This window comes from Mauremys mutica, chromosome 1, assembly GCF_020497125.1.
Source record: "Mauremys mutica isolate MM-2020 ecotype Southern chromosome 1, ASM2049712v1, whole genome shotgun sequence".
In the NCBI taxonomy this organism is placed as follows: Eukaryota; Metazoa; Chordata; order Testudines; family Geoemydidae; genus Mauremys; species Mauremys mutica.
This window is the reverse complement of record NC_059072.1, coordinates 314,054,073-314,078,050: the sequence shown is the minus strand read 5'-3', so window position 1 is coordinate 314,078,050 and position 23,978 is coordinate 314,054,073. Positions and strand designations below refer to the sequence as shown.

Sequence of the window (23,978 nt, the reverse complement as noted above, 5' to 3'; positions counted from 1 at the left end):
GCTGGCCTCAGGTGAGGTCGGCCGGGGTCGCCTGGGTAAAAATAGGAAAGACTCCCGGTCATTCCCAGTAGATGGTACAGAACGGCTGGTAACCGTCTTCATCATAGCAACTGGGGGCTGAGCTCCATCAGCCCCTCCCCTTCATGTCTAAAGAAAAGATTCTGTACTGCCTGGACTATCATAGCAGCTGGAGGCTGCCTCACCCTCATTTTATCTCACTAACAAGTCACTGTTTCTTATTCCTGCATTCTTTATTACTTCATCACACAAATGGGGGGACACTGCCACGGTAGCCCAGGAAGGTTGGGGGAGGAGGGAAGCAACAGGTGGGGTTGTTGCAGGGGCACCCCCCGTGAATGGCATGCAGCTCATCATTTCTGCGGGATCTGACATGGAGCGGCTGTGCTCTCTGGTTCTCTGATACACTGGTTCTCTAGTACACTTGCCCCATATTCTAGGCAGGACTGATTCTATTGTTAGATACCATAAAGGAGGGATTGACTCGGGGAGTCATTCCCATTTTTGTCTTTGCACCCCCGGCCGACCTCAGCCAGGGGCACCCATGACAGCAGCAGACGGTACAGAACGACTGATAACCGTCATCTCATTGCCAATTTACAATGGCAGCAGACGGTACAGAACGGCTGATAACCGTCTCTGCTATCATGCAAAAGCAAATGAATGCTGCTGTGTAGCGCTGCAGTATCGCCTCTGTCAACGGCATCCAGTACACATATGGTGACAGTGTCAAAAGGCAAAACAGGCTCCACAGTTGCCATGCTATGGCGTCTGCCAGGGCAATCCAGGGAAAAAGGGCGTGAAATGATTGTCTGCCGTTGCTTTCCCGGAGGAAGGAATGAGTGACGACATTTACCCAGAACCACCCGCGACAATGATTTTTGCCCCATCAGGCACTGGGATCTCAACCCCCAGAATTCCAAGGGGCAGGGGAGACTGCGGGAACTATGGGATAGCTATGGAATAGCTATCCACAGTGCAATGCTCCAGAAATCGACGCTAGCCTCGGAACATAGACGCACACTGCCGAATTAATGTGCTTAGTGTGGCCGCGTGCACTCGACTTTATACAATCTGTTTTACAAAACCGGTTTATGTAAAATCAGAATAATCCTGTAGTGTAGACGTACCCTCAGACAAGGGTCATCTAATCCAGCATCCCATACCAGATGCTTCAAAGGAAGATATAAGGACCCCACAGTTGGTACATGTAGGATAATCTGCCTCCTCCCATGCACACACTAGGTTTCATCCTGATCATTAATAGTTAGAGGTCATCTTAAACCTGAAGCATGAGGTTTAAACCCTGAAGCATTTGTATTGCTGTCTTCACCTGATTGCTGTGTCATATTTTTCTTGCTGTAAAAGAGTGTTCATGTTACTTTGCAGACAAGATTGCTTGAATTTGGACTGAACTATCTACTGCCATGGAAACAGAATAGTGTCTTGGGGGATACAAATGTGATGATTTCTCTGGTTTAATTTCATATGGTATTATTCATAGAGGATATGATGATGATGGGGCAATTTCATGCTACAACGTGTGGGTTTGATTCTTGTCCTTCCTGGACTGTAAAAGACACCAGAAATATCTGGTTCCCTTATAAGGGATATTGTAAGTTTTTCTAGCAGGAAGAGGAGAGGAGGAGGAGGGCACCTTTCCTTCAGTTTTTAAAGAAGCCATTGCAGGCCATATGCACAGTAAATTTACTTTTGATGCTGATAATCTGTGTAACTCCCTACAAGCATCCCATCTCCCATTTTTGGTTAAAGTCACCAAAAAGATTACGTTGAGGCAACTTCTGGCTGCATCTTTATTCTTCAGACTTCCTTTGACCCTGGTCAGTCTGGTGACAGGTCTATATATGGGGTACAAACTGCATTGCTTACATTTGTATATGATCTGTGGGTGCATTATGATCTCTTGCTAGCAGCAGACGAAGGCACTGATGACTTTTGATCTGCTGGCAGCATTTGATGCTGTTTATAATGCAATTTAATTTTTTCTATTTGTGGACAATCTTAGGATCCCACTGTGATGCTTCCTGGGGGAACCCAGGGTTATGAGGCACCTCGCTACCACTTGCCCTTAGCATGAGGAAGCCTTGTCTGTCCCTGTCACGTGTCAGCTGCCGGATTCCACTGGCCACGGGCAACACAAGCACTTCCCTCTAGGCCTCGCAGGAGACGCTGTCACTCTACAGGGTAGTGATAGGCACTGTTCAACATCTGAGCCCTCTAATCATCTTCCTGGAGTGCCCACCCCCTGTTTAATTGAACACTCTCAGCATTTACCAATATGCTGCTTCCAAAGAAACAGTTACAACCCTGCTTTCCACCTCAGGTCACCACTCCCCTTAACTCACAGCACTTAGATTTGTTTATGGTGAAATCAAGTATAAGTTTATTTAACAAATAATAGAGATTCAAGTAGTAGCAAGTAGAAATATTGGAAACAAATGATTATATGTAAAATAAAATCATAATACACATTCTAGATCCTTGTCTTAATTAACAAGATCCTCTCGTGTCTAGTAGGGTAGGCTATTGCTCACCTAAATCCTTGCAGTGCTTTACAGCCTGCCTGGCTGTGATTGTTTTTTCATGAGACAAGTACACTGTCCGTTTGCCTTTTAGGTGAAGTAGTCGTATCTCTTTGTACTCCAAGATATACTTCATAAACAGGACATCCCTTGCTGACTGTTTCTTCCTGTAGATTTCCTCTCTTCTATATTCCACAATCACTTAGTTGGCACATGGTTCAGTCTGGAAATAGCCATGTTGGGTGAGGTATGTAATATACCAACGACCAGACAGGGAGATAGGTGTCTGTTACCCTCTGCCTGAATGGAACAGCTATGAGGTATGTTACCGCCTGGTGACCTGCCTTAACTCCAAGACCTTAAGAACATAATTTTCAATACAGATACATAACTCCTTAAATATCCATCCATATATTTTACAATCATTATGATGACCAGTGGGCTACCAGCTCTCAGTAGAGACTTCACATGCCACCTCTCAGTGACCTATTATGCAGATATCAGACCCAGGTGATTCCTGTAAAACCTTATCCAACCCCAGCTCTCTTGGCACCAATGGATCCCTGAACCACACCAGCTACATTGCTATCTTTATGAGCGACATCAAATAGTAATTGCAAGCAATTATACTAATGCCACAGGAGTCAGGGATGTCATTTCAGAAAAGTTTGGGGGTCTGGGGGCATACTTGCTTCTCTCTCCCTTCTTCGCCTGCTTGGTGGAGGGGAGCAGGGAGGTGATATGAGCAGAGAGGGAGCCAGGGTGGGTGTCTCACCAATGGCTGACACAGGGATTGGATCAGGACATGGCTCGTTCTGTAATTAGTTCTGGTCCAGACCACTGCTGCTGCTTCCTGTGCAGCTGGTAGGGGTGGGGGGGGAGGCCAGCACTGACAATGTAAGGATTAGGCGACCTACCCCAGCCTGCTCAACAGCACTTCCTGCAGGCTTGGAGGAGACACCACAGCCTGGCTACCAGGGTGCTATGAAAAGTTTGGAGTTGTGAGTGGGCAACTGCTCCCACTGCTCCATAGCAAATGATGCCCCCAAGAAGACTCCCCTACATTGTCACCTCTCTTGTTCAAGTCATACATGAGGCAGCTGGTGTGGTAAGCACTGCAGTATATTTAATATGATGATGACACACAACTCTTCATCTCCATCATATCTGACCCAGCTAGAATAACTGAATGAAATCCACAGTGTCAACATGAATTTGGGATTGGATAAGAGCTAGCAGACTGTGATTTAATTCAGACACGCTAGCGATAATGATGTTGCTGCCACCTCTTTGCTGAATGGAAGCATATTTGGGGGCTTTTTAGGCCAGTTTCCTGTTTGAAGCAGAAATCAGTGACACCAAGTAAAGTATTTTCATAGTTTATTTATTAACTGTACAAAGTCCTCTTTTCTTGAATAGAAATGGCAACAAACTTTAAACACAATTCTGTTTTTCAGAAATCTCTGGTAAAGTATCACTGACCCATCCCCTGATGCAGTTGACTTGAGCCTCTTTCCCTCTCCAGGAGTCTCATAAAACTGAGACACAACCTCCTTTTTATAAATTTTAAAATACTAATGTAGTAATAACCATGAATAAATCTCACTGCTCTCTGTTCACTCAGGGCTAGTTTTTAAAGATATTTAGGCACCTAAAAATGCAAATAGGCACCTAATGAGATTTTAAAAAATGTCAAGACACCTAAGTCCCATGGGACAAATATACAAAACTCTCATTGCCTTCAATGAGAGCAAAATTAGGCCATTATTGAGCACTTTTGAAATTCCCACCCAAAGAGCTTGTCCTAACTGCTTTGGAGGACAGGGTCAAAATTCAAAATGATCTGGACAAATTGGAGAAATGGTCTGAGGTAAACAGGATGAAGTTTAATAAAGACAAATGCAAAGTGGTCCACTTAGGAAGGAACAATCAGTTTCACACATACAGAATGGGAAGAGACTGTCTAGGAAGGAGTATGGCAGAAAGGGATCTAGGGGTTATAGTGGACCACAAGCTAAATATGAGTCAACAGTTTGATGCTGTTGCAAAAAAAAAACCAAACGTGATTCTGGGATGCATTAACAGGTGTGCTGTGAGCAAATCACGAGAAGTCACTCTTCTGCTCTACTCTGCACTGGTCAGGCCTCAGTTGAAATATTGTGTCCAGTTCTGGGCACCGCATTTCAAGAAAGTTGTGGAGAAATTGGAGAGGGTCCAGAGAAGAGCAACAAGAATGATTAAAGGTCTAGAGAACATGACCTATGAAGGAAGACTGAAAGAATTGGGTTTGTTTAGTTTGGAAAAGAGAAGACTAAGAGGGGACATGATAGCAGTTTTCAGGTATCTAAAAGAGTGTCATAAAGAGGAGGGAGAAAACTTGTTCATCTTAGCCTCTAAGGATAGAACAAGAAGCAATGGGCTTAGACTGCAGCAAGGGAGATTTAGGTTGGACATTAGGAAAAAGTTCCTAACTGTCATGGTGGTTAAACGTTGGAATAAACTGCCTAGGGAGGTTGTGGAATCTCCATCTCTGGAGATATTTAAGAGTAGGTTAGATAAATGTCTATCAGGGATGGTCTAGACAGTATTTAGTCCTGCTATGAGTGCAGGGGACTGGACTCAATGACCTCTCAAGGTCCCTTCCAGTCCTAGAGTCTATGAATCTATGAATCTAACCATAATAGAGAGCATAGTCATTTTTGAAAAAGAGCTCTCAATCTAGTTTTTTTTTCCAATTATTATGTCATGTAGTGTTGCCAATTCTTGGAATTTTATCATGAGTCTCATGATATTTTTCTTAAATCCCCAGCTGCTGGAAACCTCTGATTATGAAAAAATCTGTTTTCATTTAATCTCAGCTTTCATATTTGTAAAAAGTGAGTTTCTAGCCCTCTTGGATGAAGAGAGAAGCTTTAAAATATGACCTGAGTTCACACAAAAGGTTCAAAAACCAAAAGCAAATTGGAAAAAATCCAAAATGATTTATGTATTTATTAAGAATCTGTTTTTATGGTATGGGTCTCATTTTTGGATATTTGATTTTTGGCAATACTGGTATTTTAATAATGGTGCATTCAAATCATTCCAGTTATAGAGTGTGCATTTTTTTCTTTGCATTTCTTTGATTTTTGCTGCTGTTATACATAAAAATAAAAAGACATTGCATCTTATATGCACTGTGGGCATTCAAATTTTAGTTAGCTAGATGAAATACCAGTAACAGTTAAGCAGTTGTTCCAATAAAAAATGTTCCTATATTCATGCTATATTTGTGGTTGCAGTCTCACTATAAGCAGGTCCAAAGTACACCACTTCTGTAAGCAGTGTTTCCTTTAGTTAGCTAGCTGATACTAAACTCACTGCATAAGGCCTCTTTCACTGTAGAGAGTTTTCTCTGTGTTTTCCCAAATACATGAAATTACAATGAACTCTTCTGAAAAAGTAAAATGATTAATGTAAACTAATTTAGCAATTATATTTCATTTGGTAAATGTTCAACTTTTTCCATTCTAAGGCAAGCTTATTGAAAGAATGTATTTGAAGAAAGTTAAATATGAAGATGGATTTCAAGTGTTTTATTTTGTTTTAGATTATTATGTCATGCAATGAAAGACCACATAGTGCGTGTTGCGAATGAGGCGGAGTTTATTTTGAACCGACAAAGAGCTGAAGATGTACACAAACACGCCGAATTTGAGGTAAGCTCAAGACTTGATGAATCCCTGCTTTTCTGTTTTCACTCAGCCATCACTTAGACTGTAACCTCATACAATAAAGATTTTTTTTTCCCAAGAGAGAGAGAAATTTACATTGAAGGCATTTGAAAGCCAGTTTTTAAAAGCTGTGGTAATTGTCAAACACAAGGAACTAGTTTATCTTCTCATCCCTTCACTGAAACGCATGAAAATATTTACAGCTTGAAGAAACCCCTTAATCAGAATGCCTACTAACTTGATATGGCAGATCTTTAAGGTTCACAAAGAACTTGTCTGATTTTATTGCAAGTAGTAAAACAAACAGCATTTAATAGTGAAATTATTTTTGCTGGATTTTATCAATAGAATGTGAGTTTTGTGTATAATTAAAACTAAAGGCTAGCACACTTGAGGTGCTTTATGAAAAATAATAAATATTGATCTGTAAATAGTATAGTATTTTCACTACCAATACCAATGCTTTCTAGTACTTTTTCATCTTATTTACCGGGTATAATTTATAAATTGGAAGATGATATTAAGTATCTTTTCTACTTGCTAAGCTAATCAGAATAATTAATTACAGGAGATAGGATAATATTTGAAATATCTATTGTCTTTAATTTTGGAAGATGAAAAGCAGGAGCTGGATCCTGTAACTCTTGCTAATGTGAATAATCCTTACTAACAGAAGTAGTACATAGTGAATCATTCATTTCTTTAGTAAGGAATGTAGCATATAACCCCAGCTATAGTGTTTGAAAGTATTTTGTAGCAAAATACTGTACAAATATTAGACTATTATAAAAAGTGTATTTAAATGAATGTTTGAACTTTTTCCCCCTTTGTTTACGTAGAATTTCTCATTTTCCTGTTCAAACATATCTTTTGATATATTTCAGAACTTTTGATACAACAATGTTAAAAATCTTTTTGTTTAACATGGTTTTATCAGGCAATATGTTTTGATATTAAAAAAGCTTATCTATGGTATTTCAATATAAATTTTTTGATTATTCCTGTTTTTGCCTATGTGTATATGTTTGTGTGTCTATATGCTCATATATAAAATACAGTAATACACAAAAGCATGTTTTAATGTTTGGGTGGCATGGCATTAGAATTAGGTTTGATTGATTTGGTAGCCTTGAAGATAATAAATAGCTGTATGAACATATTCATCTGTCAGGGAATGCCAACAAGCACCTTGTGGCAAGACATAGAAGCCAGTAATCTCAATTTTGATGAGGTTTTTATCTCATCGAAGCAGCTCTCTAAAACCTACACTTTGATGTACTAGTTCTTGTGCTCCTTGACCTAGCAGAAAAATATAAGACACAGAGATATCTTGTTGTCATTTTGAATACATATAACCTTTACTTCATTTTGTCAGGCCAGACAGCAGACACTTGTCAGATGGGATTGCAACAACTTTATTACCAAACATATACTGGATATTTTGAGCTTAGATAAAATCACATTTACAATTAAGTGTATGTCAGAGTGAAGTTTCATATTGCCTCAACAATAAATAACATTTGATATTTATCAGGGCATCATACAGTAACCTAAAATGACAATAGAAGATTGAGTTATCTGCTCTTTGAAGAATATGTTGAGGTATAAGATCTGTCAGAACTCTAGACAAAATGAGAAAATTCAATTAACTTCCAGCTTCTGTTAGCAAATAAGATTTAGAATATTAACTAAATTCCCTAAAGGAACAGCCTTAAGTCAATCTTATTTTCTAGTAAGGAAATCAAGACATTCCTCTATAACATTTTTATTATACTTATTGTCTTGTGAAAAACCTGAGAAATATGTTTGAAATGGGTAAGATAAAATCTGTAAGTAATTAAAATAAAAAAAATTAAATGTAATCATGTACCAGTATGAATCTTAGATATACCTAAAATAAGATTGCGCTTAGAGTCTGAAACAGTTTTACATATTGATGTTGTAATAATGTTACATAGGCATCATATCATATTAGCATGCATCCCACTTAAAAGATGTGTGGAAGGTTTTTTTTTAACCATCTACTGCATTTTAAATTATAAATCAGTTTTATTTTATTAAACAATATTTAAATGTATTTATTTTGTAAATATTTGATTATTTTGAGCGTGCTAATTATTGTTCATTGTAGGAAAAAAGTGAATGGGTATTTTACCAGTCAAGTAATCACACTTTTACCTCTCAGACTTCAATTGTATCATTAGTGATGCAACTATTTGACTAAAGTTATATAGTGACACAGTGTGGGTGCATGTGGGTGTGTAGAAGTAAGTATAAGGGTTTGTAAAGTTAACACTAGTGAATTTTGTCTTATGGCTATGGCTGTTATTGAAAGAGTCCAGTTTTTCCGGAGTGATTGCTTCCAGTTAACATTCATTTTGTTAGCCTCTGTAATTGTTCAGGAAGAAAAATGAAAATTTAATTTTACTGTCCAATGAGCTGGTGAAATATTAACCTCATTACTGAGGCAGATCATTGTACTAATTGGTGCTTCCCTGTACATGAAGATAAATTGAAAAAATGAATTAACCCTTGAAAGTAATGTAATTCCAGTCTGAAATAGATGCCTTTCAGTAATAGTTTTAAATACAGTAAATGAAGGACATGATTAAAATTTTACCAAGTACTGCCATTTTCTGTAATAAAAAGTGTGTAGACGTATGCACACCTGAATTCATGAAATAAAATAAGATGTCTCCAGTACAATGTTAGCTCAATTGCAACTGCTGGTATAATAAATATGATATAGTATTTTGTTTTAGTATTAAATCTTCGTTGAATTTGTTCTAAAATGGGAAACAATCAATTGTTATGGAATGCATAAACTTAAGAACCCCTAATTCAAAATGAAGGATTTTATTCAGAAATGATAATTGCACGCACACACATTAAATAACCAACACAATTTATTCAAAATAATTTGAGAATAATGTAGTTTTTTGATATATCTCTGTAAGAAAACTCTGATATTGGTTTTTTTAAATTTCCATAGACACATTTGCCCTATTCAGACTTCTCAAACAGATCCTTACTAAAAGGAGTATTGAGAATTTGAATTCAGTCTCTTTTTGAGAATAAAATAGAGAAATGTATAATTCTGTATGCTACAAAGAGAACAAAGGTATTAGAAGATAGAAACTAAAGTTAACAGTGTTTCGATAATGGAATCTTTTTCACAATCAGTCTGTAACGGAAACGGCAGTAATTATTGAAATTCCTTGAGAGATGGATTTTGAAAACAACATGATCAAATAATTATTTCTAGCCTTGTTTTCAGTTTCAAGTATTTCTGATAGATTTTTTTTATCCCTTTTCACCTTTTCCAGCTGTTTTTACTTTTATGTAACTTGTGGTGTTTTTTCCATGTTGTAACATATGGTGATTAAGGAAATAGACATTTAATTTCAAAGGTAATGGAGATCCACTTTAAGATCCATAATTATAAAAGTACGGAACTTGTGAACTATTAAGATCTTGTTTTGTAAATCTTACTGAGACTTAAAAGTCAAGTTAAGTCTGTCTGGTACAGTGTTGTAGCTTTCTGTATGCAATATTGAATAAGAAATTCCAGAGTATAATGTATTGTATAAAGTATTAACTGGCAAATAATTTATAATGATCTAAAAAGAGGCCATATTTTAAGACATAAGCACAAAGAGGCAGAGTTAAGTGTGTTTTCACTGTAATTCTGCATTTCCTCACTTTTGATGGCTTAATTTCGAAACCTTAACATAGCATTAATGCTCTTATTTTCCCCGGAGGAGGGATCAACACAACCAGTGCAAGTAACGAGTGTAAAAATGGATATTGTGTTTCCATTTGGACTTTATATTTCTGTGAATGGTAAGGTGCTTCTTATTTACCTAGAAATGCTGAGTTTAGTGAGAACAAAGGTGACTAAGATGTAGGTAGAAAGGACACTTTAGATATATGAAAATCATGCCTAAGCAACTTGTAGGCACTTCCTACATTATTCTATTTACTATTCACTATTTATTTTTTAATTTTTAGTCACAGTGTGCTCAATATGCTGCTGATAGAAGAGAGGAGGAAAAGATGTGTGACCACCTTATAAGTGCTGCTAAACATCGTGATCATGTTACAGCCAATCAACTGAAACAGAAGATACTGAATATCCTAACAAACAAACATGGTGCTTGGGGAGCAGTCTCTCACAGGTAAGCTGTAATCATAAATGTGTAATTATAAACATTTGTTTCAAAATTTAAAATGAATCAGCCATTTCTGTACAATTGAAAATTGGATGTGCTGATGGTGGGAATCATTTCAAGGGAACCTTTGTCTTCTTTATATCTGTTTTTATTTTCTCAAAAGTCGTCCTGTGTGGCGATTCCTCTTCTAGTACATGATGTGCAGATGCAATATTCTCCATAGCCCATCAACACAGTATTTTATTAAAATTTGTTTTAGATCATTTGTAGATACTTATGCTTGTTGATCATCATGTAGCACTATTATTTGTATTCCAGTAGGGCCTAGAGGCCCCAACCAGGATCGAGCTAGTTGCTGTATGAACAGGTAGTGAGAGAGAGAGTCTCAGTCCCAAAGACATAACAGTGTAAATAGAAAAGAGAGATGAAGGGTGGGAGGAGGCACAGAGAGGCAAAATGACTTGTTTAAGCTCACATGGAAGGTCAGTGGTAGAACAAGGAATGGAACCCAGCTCACCTGACTAGTGCCCTATCTACCAAACTATTTCTGTATAAATAATCAATATATACTTTGATACAATACACTGGTAAATCTTTATCCTCACATTCAAACATAAAGGTCAATATCTAGTGTGTGCAACCAAACTCTGCATGCACAAGTCAAACATTTGCACATGTGTACCCAAGATTTTCTCATGCCCAAGATGGGTGTGAGAAAAGTGCATGCTCACTTCTGCAGACATATTTTGAAAATTTGGTTCTGTACTTTAATTGACAATACAGTAAATGAGGTTCTAATATATGTTCCATGGACTTAGAGTTAAGCCTCATTAGAATTAGATGTGTAATGAATATTATATAACCATAAATGTTAAGGTATCTAATAAACACTGTGTATATTGTTCTCACCCTATTGTTACTATGTTTGCATGTGTATCATTTATTTTCAAGTATGTAATGGACAGGGGTGAAAGTTAAATACAGCTCTTACCGGTACAGGTCTCACTCTGCCCCCCCCCCCTCCCAGAAGGGGCGGGGCCTCAGATGGAAGGGCGGGGCCGGGGGTGGAAGTAAGTTACATTTCTTACCCATACAGTCCAAACACAAGCAACCCGCCTCTCCTATGTACTTCATGGATCCCTCCCATTGCATGACTTAGATATAGAAAATAAAGCTACTATTACTACTACCAGTACTGTCTATAATAAAACTTTACTATTGGAATAAGCCTGAAAAACTGAAAACTCACTATCACATTTTTCTCCTTGTCCTCCCTCCTCCTCCTCCAGCCAGGCTGCCCGACGCGGCTAAACTCCGCGTTCCCCCGACCTCCACACTCAGCAGGGGCTGCAAGGGCTCCCCTCTAGCTTGTAGCAGGGAGCAGGGGGACTGGCTGAGGGAGAAGCCTCCCCAGGTAGCCTGCTGCCTGCATAGGAACAGTTTAAACTTGGCTGTTCATGATTCAGGGCTATTTCTGGCATCCTTATTAATTTCACTCTCGGTTGTTTGGGGAGGGGAGTGACCAAAGTTGGGGCAGTTCTTTAGGCGATGTATATTATTGAAGATCGCCTCATCCAGGGGGCAGAAAAGAACTACCCCGGCTTTGGTCACCCTCCACCCCAAAACAACTGAGAGTGAAATTAACAAGGATGCCAGAAATAGCCCTTAATCCCACGGTTCAGACCGCGGGGTGAACAGCTAAATTTAAACTGTTCTTATGCAGGCAGCAGGCTACCTGGGCAGGCTTCTCCCTCAGCCAGTCCCCCTGCTACAAGCTAGAGAAGAGCCCCTGCTGAGTGGGATGGTCAGGGGAACGCGGAGCCTAGCCATGTCGGGCAGCCTGGCTGGAGGAGGAGAGGGAGAGAAACAACAAACAAATGTGACAGTGGGTTTTCCCTTTCCAAGCTTTTAGCAGCTTTGAGTTTGAACTTTTTGTTATGCAGCCAAAAAAGAGGTGAAAGTAAGCCAGTACTGAATGCTCCACTTATTTGCCAGTACACTACTGCACCTTTTTTTTTTTTTTTTTTTTTAACTGGTACTCCATACCGGGCCGTACCGGCTTATTTTTACCTCTGGTAATGGAGGAATCAACACAACAAGTGCAAGTAAAAAGTGAAAAAACAGATGTTTCATTTCTATTTAGACTTAATATTTCTGTGAATGGGAAGGTGCTTCCTATTTAACTAAAAATGCTGATTTTAGTGAGAACAACATACATCAGTTTATATATTTTTTTAAAAGTAAGGTGTAATTTTGGGCTTATTGACCTTAAGTTTTCCATTAAAATCCCTGCTCAAAATGAGGTGGGTTTCAATTCTGTTGAATTCTGTGAAAACCAACTCAAGTTGATGATGTTACAAATCTGAGCTGATGCTGTTTGCACAGCTGTAGGCCACCATCTCCACAAGCCATGAGACAGTTGTCTTCTTGGAAGTGATAGGTGGATCTACCATTTCTTCCTGGGTTTTGGTGTGGAGAAGTGATTGCTCCCCTAATCTACAGTTTTAGGTTTACCAGATAAGGGCCACTGCCCCTCCCTCAAAGCCATAATAGTCACTGGGAAACCAGGAGGGACTTGACACCTCCCAGTCTGGCAGCAGATATGGGAAAATGTTCCGCTGCCAGTGCCTGTATAGTGACTGCAGGGGCATAGAACTCTCCATAAGACTTTACATGGTAGCAAGGCACTCCACAAATATACTCTCTAGTTGCTCCAGGTTAACTGGCATGCCAGGTAAATCCTTAGCTACCATAATATGGTTTATGGGATGTCTAGACCTCTGTGGTCAAAAGTCTCTTCCACAGTTCCGAATGCAGAATGAAAAACTTATTTCCTGAAGATCTTTTGAATTTGAGAGAGGCCCTGACACTACACATAGGGAGTAGCCAATTGACCCAAGGAGGAACATGTGAAAAAAACCTGTCCACTGATTCCACACAATAAAACTTATGTAAGATCCAAGAGGTTTGGCATCTAGATGGGTAAGGAAGTGCTTTGAAGGAGTGGGTATGATTCCTGGAAGCTTGGATTCTCTAGAACCAAGCTAGGCTCATGTTTAGTATGTATGATACATGTCCAAAGACTGTTTTAAAGGTCTTTAGCACAAATGTTTTTGGTATGAAAGTAAGATCTGGTTTTATGGTGTGTGTGTCAGATGTAGAATAGATACAAGTTTTATTGTGTTTGGAATCCAGTATAATACATTCTTCTTACCTTATATCTTCCCAGTTTTTGTACCCCTGCATATGCTGCCTTTGGAGAAAGCAACGACCAATGGTTGATATGCTTACTCTTGGGATGCCACAGTGTTAGCTGTCTGGTTTTTTTTATAATAGAACACAGAATGAGGTTGAATACTGGAAGCACCATGAGGAAAAATGTGAACAATGATTGACTACTGTCTTAGGATTCAGAAAGGGCAGACAAGATTTCCAAAGAATAGGATAAGAAAAGCCTAGAAAACTTGCTTTTGAAGTTGGATGCTTCAAGATTGAGTGAACTTTTGTAGTATTTACAAAGTATGAATTTTGAATATATTAACATAATCTCTCTTTGAAAGGTCTGAAAAACAAGAATAAGTATGGATAAACTCAATAATATACCACATAAAACATTTCAGTTATGCTAATTGCACTCTACAAAGAGTAGACAATGATTAGCATTAAAAGTAGCCATAAAATCAGAAGTGAATTGCAGTTCACATTACCTTTTGCATAGCTTCTTACTGTAGGCAACTTACATTAGTAAGCATTTACTTGACTACTACACTAGAGAGAATAAGTTCCCACAAGCATGGGTAAAGATTATGTAACCTAGCACTGCTGGTCTGAGAACTAATTTACTCAACAATACCTTCCTGCTTCACCTATATGAGAGAAATAATATATTTTTGGAAATCATTTATATTGTATTGTTTAAAGCCTCTTAAAGGCTGTAAGTAATATTTAAGTATCAATTTTATCTTTTTCCACTTCACAAATAGATGTTTTTAACTCCAGTTTTAGTACAGACAAAATTATTTTGTTTCCTTCCTTACTGGTATATTGACAAAGTCCATTGCATCAAAAAGGAAAGTATTGTAGGGTCATGAATAAATAGCATTTGTTTGGGATCTTTCTTTAAATTTCCCTGCTATAAAATAGTAGGTTTTTTTTTAAAGAAGAATCTATTCGGTGTTTTTTTATACCTTCTATTTGTAGCTTTAAAAAAAAAGTTACTGCTTTTCCTCAGGTGTGGTGACTTTACTTTCAGGTATGTTCGTCATGGCAGATCCAGAGCATATGAAGAAGTCTAGGTTCAAGTTATGGTCTAAATGTTGACGTTAAATATCCATCACAGGCATTTTGAAAGTAGCTGTTTGATGTTCTGAGGGGGATTGCAGTAATGAGAAAGTAGTCACTTTAAAAAAAAAAAAAAAAGTTCAGAAAATCAATTGTTTGAAGCTGACCTCTACCTAGATTTAACAGACTTTATTAGGTAATACTGCATTTTGTGGAACCACTCTTCTTCAGTCCATTAGGGCAGCACTAGGGCTGTTCATCCTCCCAAGTCTACTCCCTTTCTCTCTCTTGCACCCACACACTCATCTTCTTTTCTCTGCTCATTGGCATCCTCTCTCTCTTCCTCCCTCTTCCCCTGGGGCATTCCCCTCTGAGTGCTTGTTCATTGGAAGGGGAAGGGTTGAGGGAGGGAAGCACTTCTCTGAACCTGTGGGACTTGTATCAGAGGGGTAGCCGTGTTAGTCTGGTTCTGTAGAAGCAGCAAAGAGTCCTGTGGCACCTTATAGACTAACAGATGTTTTGCAGCATGAGCTTTCGTGGGTGAATACCCACTTCTTCAGATGCATCTGAAGAAGTGGGTATTCACCCACGAAAGCTCATGCTGCAAAACATCTGTTAGTCTATAAGGTGCCACAGGACTCTTTGCTGTGGGACTTGGCAATTACAGAAGGAGGAGGAAGATGATTTAAAGATGCCTCCTCTGAGCCAGATATTGATGGCTCACAGCAAGAGGGACTGGAATGCAGAGAGAAGGCAGGGGATGGTCAGGAAAGGAGCCTTCCTTAAACTCAGGCTCTGGGACTGTCACCACCTGTGTGGCTGTTACCAAGGGGAAAGACAGGAACACTGAAGTGCCTGTGCCTAACCCTGCTCAAGCTCTCTCCTAAACTCCACTCACTTCAGCTGCAGCTCCTTCCCAGCCCTTCTAACTTGAGCAGGGAGCCAGATATGGTCCTAATTCATTTGTTAATTGCAGAGGGAGCTGCAGACTAGAAGAAAGGGTTCTGGAGGCAGATCCAGCCTTCATGAATCTCTTGGTTTTTATGGAACATATGATGCTGCAGATTTTGCAGATAATTCAGCAAGTACTCCAGTGACAGGAACATACTATTTTGGGTTGCATAACTTGGACTCTAACCCTAGAAATTCAAGCCAGGAACTTGAGGTGTTTTTTGAGGAAAGATCTACATTTTTAGTTCCAGAGCTGATTCTATCATAGCAAAAGATAAAGTCACACTTTCTCCTTTTCACCTTTCATCTAGCTTAATGGGATTGAATCATTCTCATCATAAAAATATAAGATCAGCATATATATGTGGGCGTCAGTCATGGCAGTTCCAGTATTTCTTAGTTTATTTCTAGCTTCCTTCCAGAATGCTAATTCCTTCATTCTGAACACCTTTTGAATTTTTGGTGCTTACCTAAAGAGAATCTCTAATTTTTTTTTAGGGTTTTCTTTCCCTAATTGCAGGGACATTGTAATGCATCTCCCTGCTTCAGCTAAATACTTTAGTTGTCACCAGATTGTGCCTCAGAACATTTCATCTACTAGTATCATACTTTTCCATGTCTTCTTTTGATATGCCTGCTTCATTTGGTGCTGTAGGACATGTAACACATCAGATCATTGTTAATCAACAAGCGGAGTGAAAAACCGGGGTTAAACCTCTTCTCCTTTGTCCGCTCCCCACAAGGGAGTGTTTGCTGGGGCTTTTCTCCTACACATACTTTCTCTTTTGCAGAGGTCAGTATCGTGCTTACCACGTTTCCCCCAACTCTGCAGTGTGTCTGGGCATGCAGAGAAGCATGTTCCTCCTCCACAACCTCACCTCAGGCTACAGTCTACTCAAAATTGTGTCTGTCTGGCTTTCAGCCCAAGGATTCCCTCTCTGCCAGGGAAGGGGGCTCAGATTTCAGACAGCAGCTGAATGGGAATTGTGTCTTCTAATCATCAACCATAAAATCTTGCTCTGCTAGGGAAAGAGGCTCAGACTCTGAAAGATGGGATTAAGTCTCTCTCTCCACCCATCCCCCACTCCACAGGGTGGTTCCATATTAAAGTCCTAGGAGCACTTCAGGCTGTCTGTGATCAGGAGAGAGAGGCACATGAGGATTTCACTTCCCATGAAGCTGCACCTTCATGGGATTAGAGGGCAGAAAGTGAAAAATCCATTTCCATGTTCAAAATCATCCTGATTTCTGGAATAAAGCCCTGAGAGGTACTGGGTTGCATCTGCAGTACTTAACTGAGTCCTAGACAGCCTGAGAGAGCAGCTAGACAGCCTTTCAGGCACCTGGGGACATCTAACGAGCTACTTCCACAGTCAAGGTATGTGTAGCAGTACCTCTCCTCTGTTGTGTGGTCCCTGTGACAGGATGAAGAGTGGACTACTTCCCCCTTGTAAACAGCCAGGAATTGCACATGCACAGACAAAAGTCCACCACCACCTACAAGTCTTTTCCAGGACAGGATATCAGTTGGTGGCTTGTAAGGAACTCAATATTAATAAAATATCCTCCTCTTCAAGTACTATTAGGTACATGTTTTCCTATTGATGCCTCTTTTGAGGGTGTCATAAGATCCAGATAAGGACATCTGATTAAACCAAATATTAAAGTTTAAAATTTTAATACAAAACAAAGAAATGTCGTACATTTTTGTAGGATAAGGTTGATACAATACAAAGCTAGGTGTCATTCTTAGATAACATCCAGTGCCCCTTTGTGGGCAGGTAGTTTCAACACCATGCTGAAAGTCAACCCAACTGTTACTCTAGACCCTTGCATACTCACTATAGAAGCAAGCAAAAATCTGTCTGGGGATTGCTCCTGCTTTGAGAAGGGGGTTGGACTAGATGACCTCCTGAGCTCCCTTCCAACCCTGAGATTCTATGATTCTAAGCATACTTGTAAGACAAATTTCCAAAATCTCATCATAAGCATCCTTTCAGTTCATTTCAACGCCTCTTTAAAAAACACAACAACCCAGAAACATGGCCATATGGGGCTGGACTAGTGGTCCATCGAGTCCAGAATCCTGTCTTATGATCATGACCAGTACCAGCTGCATCAGTGTAAGGTGCAAGAAACCATGTAGTGGACATCTATGGTACTCACAGAGGCACTGTCCTCCTACTTCCCATTAGGGGTTGGCTTATGATTGAGGCATGACTACTTATATCCTTTCTGAAACCAGGGAGTAACCAGAGGTCAAAGCTTCTCCATGGCAATGAAAATAAAGTCCTGGGTAGAGAACCATCTGCTGCCTTTCAAGACAATTCACATAAAGGATACAGAAAAGAGGAAGAGGGATAACTGAAGTTCTCTCGTAGTCCTCCACTGGTCCAGAAGGCACATTAGACTTGTTAGATAGCCAATACTGTACCTGCAGAAAACACCAGACCTCTTGAATCAGGGACTCCTTCATTCAGACTGGGAACATCTACAGTTAACAGGTGGGGTATCGGAAGAGGAAGTATAGTTCAGCATGAATTTTTCATTAACTTCCATTGAACCAGGATATTTCATTCATTGGTTTGGTCACATTTACAGTTCTGGTGTGAGGAGAAACAGAAAGCTGTATCAGGCAGGGACTGCCTCTTTGTTTGTGCAGTGTTCAGCACAATGGGGTCCTGACTTCTAGATGCCGTTGTAATACAAATATAATAATCCCAAAGTTCTGGGGATCTTAGCTACACTAGAGTTTCTCCAGGAGGATTGGTTGATGTCCTACAACCCAGCACCATAGCAACGTGGGTACCAGCCAAGGCAACATTTTCTAGACCAGCACGTTGGATCCTCTGTGGTGCAGTGATGACTCACTAGCACGGCACCTCCTGCTGGTTGTCCAGGGAATTAGCTCTTTTCCAGCCCCAGAGCACCCTCTGCCGGCTGATGTCTTGCCTGCCGCTGGCCCCCATGTCCCTCCCAGACCCCGTGCCCCTCTGCTCAGGGGTTCTGCCCACCACAGTACTCTCCCCCTCTTCTAGGTCTCCCTCCCCAGGGAACCCCCAAATCCCCTATCCCCACGTTGCCTCAGTGGCTATTGCCAGTCTCCATCTAGCCCCCACTCCCTGGGGCAGACTGCAGTCTTTATACCATTCATAATCTGCAAGGGGGGTTTGGAGCTGCTGCCTCTGCCTACCCTGGGCTGCGCCTCTGCAACCCCAGTACCCTTCTCAGCCTTTAACAAGGCCTGCAGCCTGGGGGGTTTCCAGGCTTGAGCTCCCCAGCTCCTTTGGCCTTCCCCCAGCCCTGCTCCACTTTAGATACCCTATTCTAAGCTTCCCAGCAACCAGGCCTGTCTCCCTTCACAGCTAAAGAGAGACTGTTGAGCTCTGGTTAGCAGCCTTTTTATAGGGCCAGCTGTGGCTGCTTCCCCAATCAGCCCAGGCTTACTGGTTCCCCGCCACAGCCCTCTCACAGGGCTGTTTTAAGCCCTTCAGGGCACGAGCAGGGTTACTGCCCCACTACACCTCCAATTTAAGTATCGGGGCTAAGTTTAATCACATTGACAACTTAGACAAGCCAGGTCTTTCTAATCACCTCCGAAGGACAAGTTTTGGAATTAGTTACCATATCCTTACAAGAATCCCACTGCTTTTGTCATGAGAAAAAGGTTATTCTTATAACTCCAGAAACCTTTTCTCTTTTCTACCATGGCAGGGAGATCATTCTCCCATCATTTTGTTCTAACCCTTGGAAAGGGGTGGCATAAAAGGGCATTCCTAGAGTTCTAAAGATATATCTCAAGCATGTGGAATACTTATGCCAATAGTACTCTGTTCATCTCATATCCAAAATGCCAAGGTCTTAGGGCTTCAAAGTTGCTGCAAAAAAGATATTAAAATTCTGCATCAGCTGGCATGCAAGGCATCTTGGGAAACTATTCACAGAAGTGCCTAGAGGCACTGAGGGGAAAAGTGTATGAGCCTCATCTGAGGAAGATTTGTTAAGTAAGTTACCATTCCTCTGCAAGGACATCTTTTGGGAGGAAGATGCTCTGGGTTGGTGCCCACATAACTCCTTAGTTTTAGCTCTTTCTTTATATGGGGGAACTGCCATACCTGCCAATGATTCCACTATAATAATTAAACTCTGTTTATTCTTTCCCTCCCTACTTCTGGGATTCACTGCTGGCTACTTCCCATGAGTAACAAATGAGGAGAGAAGCTGCGCAATAGAAAGAGAAATTTCTTACCTGATAATTTTCTTTTTGTTAGCAGCTTCTCTCTGATTTAAACCCACCTTTGTAGTTTAGCAAATAACAAAAATACAAATGAAAAATGGTCTATAAAGGAAGATGAAGACACATTTTCTTAAGGTTAATTTAATACATCATATCAAGGTGTCTTAATGCTGATAATTTGTTGCTGGAGTGTTTCTACAGCTGTGTTAGAATTCTTCTGGCGGCTGGAACTTAAGTCTTGGAGCCTCCACATACAACATTAGTCAGTCTCCAAATACAGGTGGGGGGCATTAGTCCATGAGTAATTAATTCTGAGAGAAGCTGCTAACGGAGAGGAAATGATCAGGTAAGACATTTCTCAATCCTTTTCAACATATTTTTCTGTAACGCCTTAGGGATTGCAATCCTGGTGCTTTTAAACAAAATTGCATCAAGTATTGAGAATACTCCCCTGAATTGGTGATAGGGGCTGGGAACATGCTGTGCTGGCCACTCTGTGCTAATACCCTTAATCATTTTCTGCAGATTTTCATTCTGAGCTGTTGCCCTGGCAATCACAGTTCACATTTCATCTGAGACTGGATAGGTCTTTTTAAATCAAACTGGCATATACAGTGACTAGCACTGGACTTTGCTCCACTCAACTTTTGTCAAATGCTCTAGAGGGTGTCTGCAGCCACCAAATATATCTCAGGTTTGTATTAGATTGGCAAATCATATATTTGTAATTGACAAAATAATCTCTGTATTCCCAGGGGGATGGTTGGCAGTCCTTTTTGGCAATGGTAATAAGTGGTTTAAGGGCAATTTCAGCTAACACTGGTCTTCCATAAACAAAGACATAAAACCTTTTACGCTCATGGAGTAAGGCCAAAGCTGCTCTTCCTCTGATACTCCGTTTTTTTGGTTAGGACCTATGACTCATAAGCCTCTGTTCTGCAGTTTTAACCATAAAGCTGTAAAAGGACTGTGCCAGTACCCTCCTTGGAGGCAACTGTGAACAACTTAGTTTTGCATTTTCCACTATAGTACCTCAGGACAGTAGCCTGTTTAACTACTTCAATTTCTCAAAATCTTTATTAAGTTTAGCATCCCAAGTCCATTAGGTTGCTGGTTTAAGCAGCTAGGTTAGGCACAAATTTCCATACATAGTTTTCCATTCCATCTTTGTATCCCTTCCTTGTCCGTTGGGGCAGGCATGTTGATGATAACCTCAACCTTACTGTGAACTACCTGTACACCTTGCTGTATTAACTTCTCTCCCAGGTGTGTTGTTTCCATTACACATAATTCATATTTTTGTTTGTTTCACTTTAGTGTAAGAGTTCTGGCTCTTTCCAAAGCTACCCAGAATCTTTGGTTATGCTCTTCTGTGTTTTTCCCCCCACATCAAAACATCATCTATATAAACCCATATATCATCAAAAATCTGTTTTATTTGCCAGTGAAACCCTTTGGGTGCCAAATACAAGCCTGCAAAAACAGTGTCTCCCAGAGGGGGTGTTGAATGTGCACACGTGTGCACTGTTTTTCTAAGAGCACCTGCTGATGTATTCAGTGTAGAAGGTTATTTGGCATCAGCCATTTCGATTCAAATTTCTCCTCTTGTAGCTAGTGGAAAATATTGTCTTTTTACACATTTCTTTCTTTGGGGTCTATACATAAATTAAGGTTTTAGTCTCTTTTTATACAATGACCTATGAGTGTGCCCACTCTGCTCTGGGAATCATATAGCAAGCTGAAGAAGCAACAATGAGCCTATCCAGCTCCTGTTTTAGTCTCTGCCTTAGAGTGAGGGGAACTTTCCTATGGGCACATGCTGTGGAACAGTTGGGCTCTTTGAGCTACATTCTGTACTCTCTTGAGAGCTTCCCTGTCCCCTGAAAGATGTCCCCAAACTCTTCTTCAATTGTTTTGGTCTCCTGCCTCTCCAAAAGATGTACCCTCTTGATGAGACCAAGGACTTGGCCGAAATAAGGTTACCTTCTGATTATCTTCCTTTCCACTGGCACCCATTGCTTGCAGATAGAGTGAAGTGCTGTTTAAATCTCTTCATTGTCTTCCCCATTTCCAGAGTTTGTTTGGATGGAGCTTACAGCTGCTCCATTCTTCCCCTCAGGTTATTTTCTTTCATTTCTGTTTATTCCTTTACAGTATCTTCTGCACACCACACAATCATTAATGCATTTCCTCTCTCAGCCTAGTATTTGGAAGCAGATCAGTCCTTTTTATTTAAAGACTGGCATAAAGAGATAAGCCTTACCAATATTCTCTCCTTCCAAGCTGTGAAAACAGTAGACCTACAGATCTCTGCCTTTACCTACAACAACAACAACAACAATCTAAATCTTTCTATCATTGACTTTATACAACTGACTACCAATATTTTTCATGGTAGCACTAATTTGGGAATCTGAAGATTTACTCTGGGGCAAGATAGCTACCTACAAGGCAGTTCTTTTCCCATCTGAACATGTGGAAGGTGGCAGATGAAGAAAAGAAATATTAGCCCTTGACAGAGTCAGGAAAAGCTTCTGACATATAAGGAAAAACTTAAGTCCTCATACAGTATTTCAGAGTGGCAAACAACTCTCTGCCAACAGAAAGACCAAGGTTCATGCTTAGCAAGTTAAGCAAGAACTCTGCTCCTCCTTCAGTCCAGCAACACAGAAGCATGTGCAGCAGTCCAGCTTCCATCATATCAATTAATCTCTTCTGTCATTACTGCCTCCTAATTCCTCTCCACTCTGGGACTTGGTGTGATATGCTGGCATTCACACCAGGAGTTGAGTATCTTGCAACCATTTTCCTCACAGGTGTCCTCTTCTTTCTCCCTTTCCCCCATTACAGAACTTGGTAGAAACCAGTCAGGAGGCTTGGAAAATAATGCATTTTTCCTTAGGTAGGCAAGCAAGGTACCTAGTGCATCCCTTTTGGGCAATTTAAGGCTCTAACCCAGGGTAGGATTGTTTAACGGACCAAGGTATTGAGAAAGGGAAGATGTCTGTCTGACAGGATTTAAAGAATTAACTTCACATATCTAGGTGATACCAGACCATTTCTCTCTTTCTTCATTGTCTCTTTTGCCTTATCAGTTGCTGCCCCAGTAAGCATTTTGTATGATACAGACAAGTCTCCCATATTCTCCATATCTTGTTCAGTAGCTGAGGGAAGGAATGTGAAAAACAAGAAACATTAAATTGTGGGAAATCTCAAAAAGAAGGTCTTAAAATTCTAAGGTGGCAACTTCTGCAGAAATGCAAATGTTTTAATTTATTCTGTGATTTTAAATGGATTTATTTGAATATTACATCGTCCTCGTTGTTTAGCACATGAAAATATATAAAGCTTAAGAAATTTCACATTTGTAAGAGGTGCCTAGGATTGTGGTAGCACTGTCACAGTCTATCATTCTTTCTTTCTTTAGATGCTGATTACAGTATCCAAATACCAAGCTATAGAAAATATTTTTCAAACAGTAACATCTGGCTCTTTGGCAGACTTCTCAGGCATTTGTGTTGGAATCATTGGAAATACCACATTAGTAGACTGATGAGGAAATCTTTCTGGACTGCTTAGACGCATTTTTTTCTTACTCTTGTACTTTTTTCATTTGAAACATTTTTGTAATTTATTATTTGTCTAATTGTGTTCTCCCAAAATAATTTGAGGACGCTTGTTATGATTTTCATTTTTATAAATGGGAATAGAGTGAAAAGGGTAAGCTTAGCCAGGTTCATTTTGATTATTTTTTATATAGGAAGGTAGAATGGTCTAGAGGTTAAGCCTAGGACTAAGATTTAGAAGATTCCCATCTCTGCCTCAGATTTTATATGACTTTAAGCAGGTCATTTTACTTGTTTGTGCCAATTTTCTCTTTGATAAAACAGGTATGCTACTGTCTGTTTTACTTCTGAGAGGTATTGAGATTAAATCCTTCCAATCAATATAACACTTAAAGATATTTGGTTGGAAGATGTTGAAGTATGCAAAGTATTATTATTTATTTTAATTGCCATGTATAGATTTGTGTCCAGGTACAGATTTAATTAGAACAGTTATT

General features: G+C 39.9%; 1 protein-coding gene across 6 annotated transcripts in view; it reads left to right on the top strand.

Annotated features, from left to right (window-relative positions):
* The window catches only part of NBEA (neurobeachin), an 842,868-nt gene that overhangs the window by 464,950 nt on the left and 353,940 nt on the right, over positions 1–23,978 (top strand). For all 6 annotated transcript variants that reach the window (XM_045015913.1, XM_045015904.1, XM_045015899.1 and 3 more), the window contains 2 exons: positions 6,151–6,259; positions 10,286–10,452. In XM_045015913.1, the coding sequence (XP_044871848.1) occupies positions 6,151–6,259; positions 10,286–10,452 (276 nt within the window). The remainder of the gene's footprint in view (positions 1–6,150; positions 6,260–10,285; positions 10,453–23,978) is intronic.